The sequence below is a fragment of the Etheostoma cragini genome, chromosome 7, assembly GCF_013103735.1.
Source record: "Etheostoma cragini isolate CJK2018 chromosome 7, CSU_Ecrag_1.0, whole genome shotgun sequence".
NCBI classification, from domain to species: domain Eukaryota; kingdom Metazoa; phylum Chordata; class Actinopteri; order Perciformes; family Percidae; genus Etheostoma; species Etheostoma cragini.
Genome location: NC_048413.1, coordinates 15,903,747 through 15,911,473, shown reverse-complemented (window position 1 = coordinate 15,911,473; position 7,727 = coordinate 15,903,747). Strand labels below are relative to the sequence as shown.

The 7,727-nt window shown below is 38.6% G+C and overlaps 1 protein-coding gene across 1 annotated transcript in view; it reads right to left on the bottom strand.

Moving 5' to 3' along the window:
- Positions 1-536: 536 nt before the first annotated feature.
- Positions 537-7,727, bottom strand: part of elapor1 (endosome-lysosome associated apoptosis and autophagy regulator 1) — a 10,552-nt gene continuing 3,361 nt past the window's right edge. The window contains exons 8-22 of the mRNA XM_034877226.1: positions 7,480-7,568; positions 7,084-7,261; positions 6,621-6,749; positions 6,102-6,192; positions 5,897-6,002; positions 5,673-5,810; positions 4,778-5,041; positions 3,674-3,850; positions 3,440-3,590; positions 2,805-2,898; positions 2,523-2,624; positions 2,291-2,417; positions 1,587-1,765; positions 1,251-1,416; positions 537-1,162 (exon numbers count right to left, since the gene is read on the bottom strand). Coding sequence (XP_034733117.1) covers positions 1,082-1,162; positions 1,251-1,416; positions 1,587-1,765; positions 2,291-2,417; positions 2,523-2,624; positions 2,805-2,898; positions 3,440-3,590; positions 3,674-3,850; positions 4,778-5,041; positions 5,673-5,810; positions 5,897-6,002; positions 6,102-6,192; positions 6,621-6,749; positions 7,084-7,261; positions 7,480-7,568 — 2,072 coding nt within the window. The 3' untranslated portion in view covers positions 537-1,081. The remainder of the gene's footprint in view (positions 1,163-1,250; positions 1,417-1,586; positions 1,766-2,290; positions 2,418-2,522; positions 2,625-2,804; positions 2,899-3,439; positions 3,591-3,673; positions 3,851-4,777; positions 5,042-5,672; positions 5,811-5,896; positions 6,003-6,101; positions 6,193-6,620; positions 6,750-7,083; positions 7,262-7,479; positions 7,569-7,727) is intronic.

Below are 7,727 nucleotides of genomic sequence, written 5' to 3'. Positions count from 1 at the left end.
AATGTAGATGCTTATGATAATATGATGATTCTGGGCTAAAATCACAAGTATTTACTTATTGGTGAATATAATTGCAAAGTATAGTTTGATTAGGTCATCCGCTGCAGGCATTACACGTGCACGCAGCAGCATGGTAATCCTGAAGTAATGTGGTTCCTTGAAGAAAAAACTTTTTTATCTCGTAAATTTGTGAGTTTTTTTTGCTCTTACTCTTACATACATTTAGCACTTTATTTTCAGAAAATAATCCTTTTTTTTTCTCGTAAATTTAAAACTTTAATCTCAGAATATTACCCCTCCCCCGGCTCTATACTATTTGTTTTCCTTTGGCCGTAATACACTCATCGTAAAGAGCTATTTTATTAATGAAAGGCCACATTAAAAATCATTTTCAAACATAAATAACATAAAATTGTGTGTAGTGTAAAGTAATGTAATTACCTAATGCTCTGCAATATGATTTTACAAAGAGCACCTGAAGGCAGCATTAGAGGTTATTTTTAATTTCTAGAGATACATTTGTTGTTGTTTTTTAATGTAGAAAATGTCTTTACTTCACAATAGAGCAGATTATATCATATCCTTAGGTGCAGCAGAAAAGGTTATCAAAAGTAGCAAATATAAATCACATGTTAATAACATAAGACGGGATGGCTGGTCTAATAAAAGAACAGAATGGCCTAATAAAAAAGAAAAGAGAAAATGAAATATACACTCACAGTTATGTAAAATGTGCACAGATGTGTGAGAACACATCTACTACAATTGTAACTTTATCCGCAGTTTGGCTCTTAAACTCTTTAAACACACCATTGGGCTTTGAAAAATACAGAATATCCCCAATATGGAGACTTTCCACTGCAATATTAGGTTTGGTAACCTAACATATGACAAACAATACTAAATATAATTGTTTCTCTTTACATTATTGTAAAACTCCTGCAGTAAGCAAATATCTTTTTTCAAATAAATAAAATGCATTCAACAGTTATTGCATTCATCTGTAATCTGTTGGAGCTTATTATCTAAAGTTTAACAGATCCTCTGCCCTCTGGTAGAAGGATCTGTTCAACCTTCTGAATTAAGCTTCATCTGAGTCCTCCTCTCTTTGATGGCGTGAAGATGATTTAAGTGGAACGGAGTCAAATCCATCTGATGTCCTCTGAAAAGACATTGATAATAAAATAAAGCATGAGAAGTTGCTTTATACCATACAAAGCTCAAAGTGTGTTAATGGAGGGATTACTTACCTCTCGTGAGAAGGACTTTATTTTGGTGAAGAAGGATTTCTTGGTGAGGTCCATGAGGTCGTCCTCTGCGTCCTCTCCCTCCATTATTGCACAGCTGTCTGCAGTGGGCAGCTCACACTCTCTACCCTCAGAGCTCATCATCAGCTTGGAGTACTTATACTGCAACCTGAAGACAAAGAATGATAAAAAAATAACATCTGGTTAACATAAATGCCAGTCTCTTCTTTGGAGTTTTCATACTATAAAGCTTAAGTTTTAGCTTTAATCTTATTTACTAGTATGAAATATTAGTGCTTTAACAAACACCAAAGGAAATGTAAAGCTCAGCAGTCTCACTTGCGTGTCTTCTTCCAGAAATAGCAGCTGATACTGATGAGCAGCACAGCAGCGATCGTTCCCGTGGAAACACCGAACTTGAGCCAGAAATCCAGAGTCACACAAGTGCTGACTTTTTGTGCTGGTAGTGACTCTCCTCCGTAACACTGCAATGGCTGCTGCCATACATAGGTGGTTCTCTGAAAAAAACACACACACACACACACACACAGAAAGTTAGATTTGCCTCGGTCACATATAAGATCACTACTTGCATCCTAATATTTTCAATATTTTCCTTACAGGAATAATGAGCTTCAGAGTTGTTGGTAGGCAGATTTTGTTACCCTTTGACAGAGTCTAGTCCAGTCTTAATGCTAAAAAAAGCGAACCGGCTGCTAGCTGTAGCCTTATATTTAATGGACAGACATGCGAGTGGTATCAGTCTTTTCAATTAACTCTCTGCTAGAAAGCAAATAAAATATTTTTCTTAAAATGACAAACTATTAGTGTTTCACAGTATCCATGTCACACTTAGAAATTCCGGCTAAGTCCTGGATCTTCACAATCCTACCTATAGCACCTGTAAGTAAAATGCAAGATGACCCTATCTGGGGATTGATGATCATATAATTGGAAATTTCCAACACAACACAAGTTTGTGATTGACCTGTGATGGGTTTGTGGGGTTGAAGTAAAAAATGTCCATGTCTGTTCAGCACTACCTGTATTCCCTGGATGCAAGCGCTGACAATCTCTCTGTAATGGTCTTTGGTGCAGAGTGGACATGCATGTTGGCTCTGCCACAGAAAGTGGAAAGTACAACCATCACACGTCCCCTCTGAACAGTTACTGTGGAGGCAAACACAGATAAGAGATGACAATTTTGTGTGATGAAAAATGTCTCTAAGGAGTCTTGTGAGATCAAAAGTTGAGCTTGGTCACAGTGAAGGACACCTTGGCAGCGTGATGTGGTCTTCAGCAGTCACTGTGGGATTGCATCTCAGTCTGACGGTGGCTGATCTGCCTTGTTTACAAGCCTGAGTTGTTTCGCTGGACCTGGAAACATCATAAACATGACAAACATAGAGGTTTCAACTTTTACATTTTTAGACTGTTTTTGATTCTGTATTACATTGCACAATTCAACAAATTATCAAACTTCCAGCATCAAATATTTACTATTAAAATATGTATTGGAAAGCATTACAATGGAGTTGTGATTTTATTTTATCTTACTTGTAATAGAAGATGACATCTGGCAGGCCGGAAGCAGAGGGAAACAGCCATTTTGGAGATGAGATGCTTCCCAGGGTTGTGTCAGTGGTCACACCTTAAGAATAAGATTAAATAATATATAATAATTAATAGAAATTGTGAATGTAACCAGTGGTTCCTGGTTTCCTCTTTTAGCTATCAACCACAAAGAGCAGTACATTATTAGTTATAGTCAGTATATGTCAACCTTTTTTCACAGGCTGCATATGTCTGAGATGTTAGCTGTTTAATCCAAGAGCTATTTCTCCTTTTTCAGATTTATATTCAAATCTATTTTTTTGAAGCATAAGGAGGTAAAACTACAATATAGGGTATAAAACTTCACAGTCATGAAACTACAAGTCTCCAGCCACGCTCATGCCTCCATGAGGCTGTACTGTGGTATAATGGTGCCCTGAGCTAAATGCTAACGTCAGCGTGCAAAAGGCTTAAAGGGAAAATACAGACAAACAACATATCACATAAATGGCGATATGTGTTACTTTTATAAATATTAGGACGTTTTTAACACAAATCTTCTGTAAATGAATACATTTGGCGTTGAAAAATCATACAAACATATCCAGCAATAGATGTCTGCAGCATTCAGTCCATACCAATGAGGGAGTCACCAATGATGAAGGGTTGCGTGGACACCATGCTCTGACTCCTGATATCAGAGGGAACTACAGTGGACTGACACATGTAACCTTTGACCTCTCTCCTGCTCTCTGTCACATTGTCCACACAGGTAGCCGGTACTCTGCCCTGTAAGAGAAACACAGCAGGTTTAAATGCAATGTCAAACCAGCTTTGACAAAAAAAAAGAAAAAGTAATCACAGCTTCTCACCTCTTTCCCACACAGACCCAAATTAAAGCGATTGAAATATCTCAGGCCTTTGTTGGTGAAGCGGGGGCTGCTGTGGAAGCCGGTGACGTTAGACAGAGGAGAAAAGTCATAGTGTAACAGCGTGCCTCCTTTCATCTGAACATCCAACGCACAGTCACTGAGACAAGCTGTGTGGGCCTGAGGGATGGAGAGGTGCATAAACATGCTGTTTACAGTGGGTAGAATAATATCATGTTCCAGCTGTGGTAAACCCAAATAAGACAACTGGGAAATGCTGACATCAGCTGGAATTTAGAGGAATGCAAACACCTAATTCTGCCTGCTGTTACAGTAGAGCGCGTCTTTTCAGTGAATCTTAAGTTTATTTGGTTTTTCTGTTTTTGGAAATGTGTTTTTGTTTTCTTTAGAATTAGATGTGTGAAAGCTTTATGATGGTTCATAAAGCTTTCATATAGGCTCAATATACTGTATATTTGGAGTGAGGTAAACAGCAGACAGATAGCAGACCAGCTGGTGACAAAACAATTCCAAATCAAATATTGCAGAAAATACTGTCAACATGAGAACGTCCACTTTTGGGTAGATTGAAAAACAGCGTAATTACGTAATGAAAGAAGTACACATTTTGAGTGTAATACAGGTATAGGCAGAGATATAGATAGATTCAGGGATATAGCCAGGGTTTTAGAAATCCTGATGTCATTAAGTCCAAATTCCCACAAAAGTTTATAAAACTTTCTGATTTAAATGTTTTGACATTTACTTTATTATAAATACATAATTATAATAATAACAATAATACATATAGTTTAATAATAATATTTGTATTTTAATATGTTTTTTATTATGACTAAAAAAACATAGAGTAGAGATAGAGTCTACAAATATAAAAATCAGCCTTCAAAACCCCCGACAATGTGGGATTTAAGAGTATTTGCAGAAAATATACTCCTCTCAGGTTGTCAAGGCCCAAAAATCCCAGAAAGAACCACAAAGACAAGATCTATGTGTCTTCAATAGCCATGCATACATTTATACATGAATATATTTAGTCAGGAATTTGTATTTAGACCTTTTCAGTGGAAAGGATTGTGATCCCGTTACCTTGTTTCTCCATGTGTTTGGTCCACACTGAACACAAGCAGCCTCTCCGACAGGCTGATCGGCCCTGATGAAGGTGTTGGGCGGGCAGCTCTTACACACTCCTGTCTCATTGACCATGTAGTGTCCCGGTGGGCAGGGAACACAGGCAGAGCCAGCCTCAGTGGAACTCAGGGCACAGCGGCGACATTGGGAGGCCACACCTCCGATCACATTGGTTATGTGGATGGAGAAAATCTTTGCAGCATCAGCGCTATATTTCCTCTCCTGTGGGACAAGAACCACAAGGCGTCATTCACAAGCTGAGTCGCTCTACACACAATGTAGTTGTCAATTCTGCTTAAAGGACATTTTTAGAAAGTGTATCCCTATTTTCTGCTCAGTTCTTACGCAGTTCATGTGCAAACATTATTTTTTCAAAGTGGACACAAAGCTTCAGACTGCCCCCAAGAGATCCATGCAATTGCTAGGGCAAACTCCCTGTCAGTGCAAAAACATTGCACGAAACAGCAAAAGCAAACATGATCCAACAGTTTGTCATAACAAATTCCATTGAGAATGCCAAATGTTTACGGCCATAATCTGTGAAATAATTCACAGTATTAATTGCTAAATTTGGTGCTTCATTTTCTCACCCTCTTGAAAATCTAATGGATGTGTCAGGCTTCCTCTACATGTCCCCATAGTTCTCGGCATGTTGTTTTTTACTCTGTCTGACTTTAACTAAGTAAACTTTAAAAACGGAAATTACAAAGTGTGGTTCCAAGATAGGAAAAAGACACTGAGAGAGAGACTAAAGTATAACAATATTAATGTACAAAATATACATTATTAAAAACAGACACAAAGTGCACATACTAAAATATATAAACTATGATAAGAAGGGATTGTGTCTCACCACGTTAAGTTCCTCAGTTCGTTGAAATGTCCAGGTGAAGCTGGCTGTGCTGTTGCTCTGGATCAGGTAGGAGTAGGACTGTTTCCTGTTGCTGCCTTTCCACTGCTCCACCACGTCATTATTCCACTGGTTATAACCCTGCAGAAAAAGACCTCATATATATATATATATGTGTATATATTCATGGTGATGTCAACCTTATTTATGTGAGCATTTCCACTCACCGCCAAGAAGTAAAATTTGCAGTCAGCTGTACACGTGGTCTCAAAGACAAAGGTAATGCGAGAAAGTTCACTCCTCTCACTGTCTTTGACCATGGACTGAGGCAGCCTGTGGAAACATGTAGCATTCCATTCAATGTTTACAACTGGGATTTATAGTGTATACATATTAAGATGTTTAATTCCTTCCAGAAACGTTTGACTTTACTTGTATCCAGGGACATTTAACGTGAGCATCAGGTAGTCTGTGTCCTGATCCCCGGGGGTGGTGTAGACATACTCTCCAGCCACCTCCCATGCTGTCGTTACAAAACAATTTTTTTTTTTAAACAAATTAACACTCCAATACTATCCCTCTACCAATGCAGACAGTAATTGAGGTGGACATGCAGCATCTTTAAAATAACTCCTCTAACATACATATACTGCAAATAAGGATCAAATTCAAATCATTCATTTACACAATAAGTAATGCATTCTGTAAACAATCTGTTTTGTTGCTTACTTAATGAGAATTACATTGTTTACTATTCCTTTATCTTACATTTTTTTGTTCCTGATAATTGCTTTTTAGATGTTGTGCTATTTGTGCTTTAAACTCTGTCTGTTTTAGTAATTCTGTTCCCCTCCTGTTCTGTGCTTTTTAGAGTATTTTCTCTGACTGTGATGATTATCTTTTAACTGCCCTCTCCCTCTACACTGTGTGGCCTTATAATGGGTTTCTCACCCGTGCTGTGTTCGGACTCGTCAAATTCTCGATGGAAGATGGAGCTCTTCATGTTGCTCGGCATCGTGTTCCACCATTTGTACTCGAGACCCATCACTGGTTCCGTGCCAGAAGGGCACTTGGTACAGGCTGTGGGTAAATAATGTGTCATTAAGTCAAGGAACACATGGAGTAAAAAACAGTTATAACAGTTTTATATATACTGTCACAGTTTTATATACTTTCTTTTACATCACTTTGCAGTCATGGCCTCTGATCGGTTTAGGGGATTTTTTCAGCGCCACTTTTACTGCTGTAGGACATCTTTATAGCTCAAAGGTTGTCAACATTTATTTGAATTAGATTAACAAAAATTTAGTGTCAAATTATTAACTTTTTGTGCACATGTATAACTGTACTTAATAAGCCGCTCAGTCCGACATGTATGCACAGATAGAGTATAAGGAGTGTACTGATTCTGCACCTGTTCCGTTTGAGTAGAAACCATTGTCGCAGGGTTCACAGGTGGAAGAGTTGGTGACAAAGAAACCCGGGTTACATGGTGGACATGTTTGCTTCTCCCCCGATGCAGGCAGCTTCACGGCTCCTTCAACAGTCTCACTGCAAATCTTAGGCTCGATCCACTTGTACATGAGCTGAGTCTGAGATGCACAGTAAGCCAGACATGGACAAATGAAAGAAGCCACCAAATGCTCTGTGGCGCATACAATCAGCCCAGGCAATTTATATTTAAAGAAACCTAATACCTGCACCAGATGGCTGCCAGCTTTTTACTAGGTAAAATCTTTCTCTGTTTTACCCTTTACTCAACAAGGCATAAGCCTCACCTCAACAAATGTCATGTCCTTTTCTACATTACCTTTCCCTCAGAGTCACAGGGAGTGTGGGTGTAGAAGTAGTCACTGTTTGTACACGCAGGTCTCGGTTTGCAGATCCCTGAACCAGCCACTGGAAAAATAGTAACCGAGGGCAACGAGGGAAAACACAGAGCTCACATTAAGATCCAGAGATAAGACAAACCTTACACACTTAAGCAGTAAATGCAGTATTTGCATGCAGAACGCCTTGCATATGTGTGTGTGTGTGTGTGTGTGTGTGTATATATGT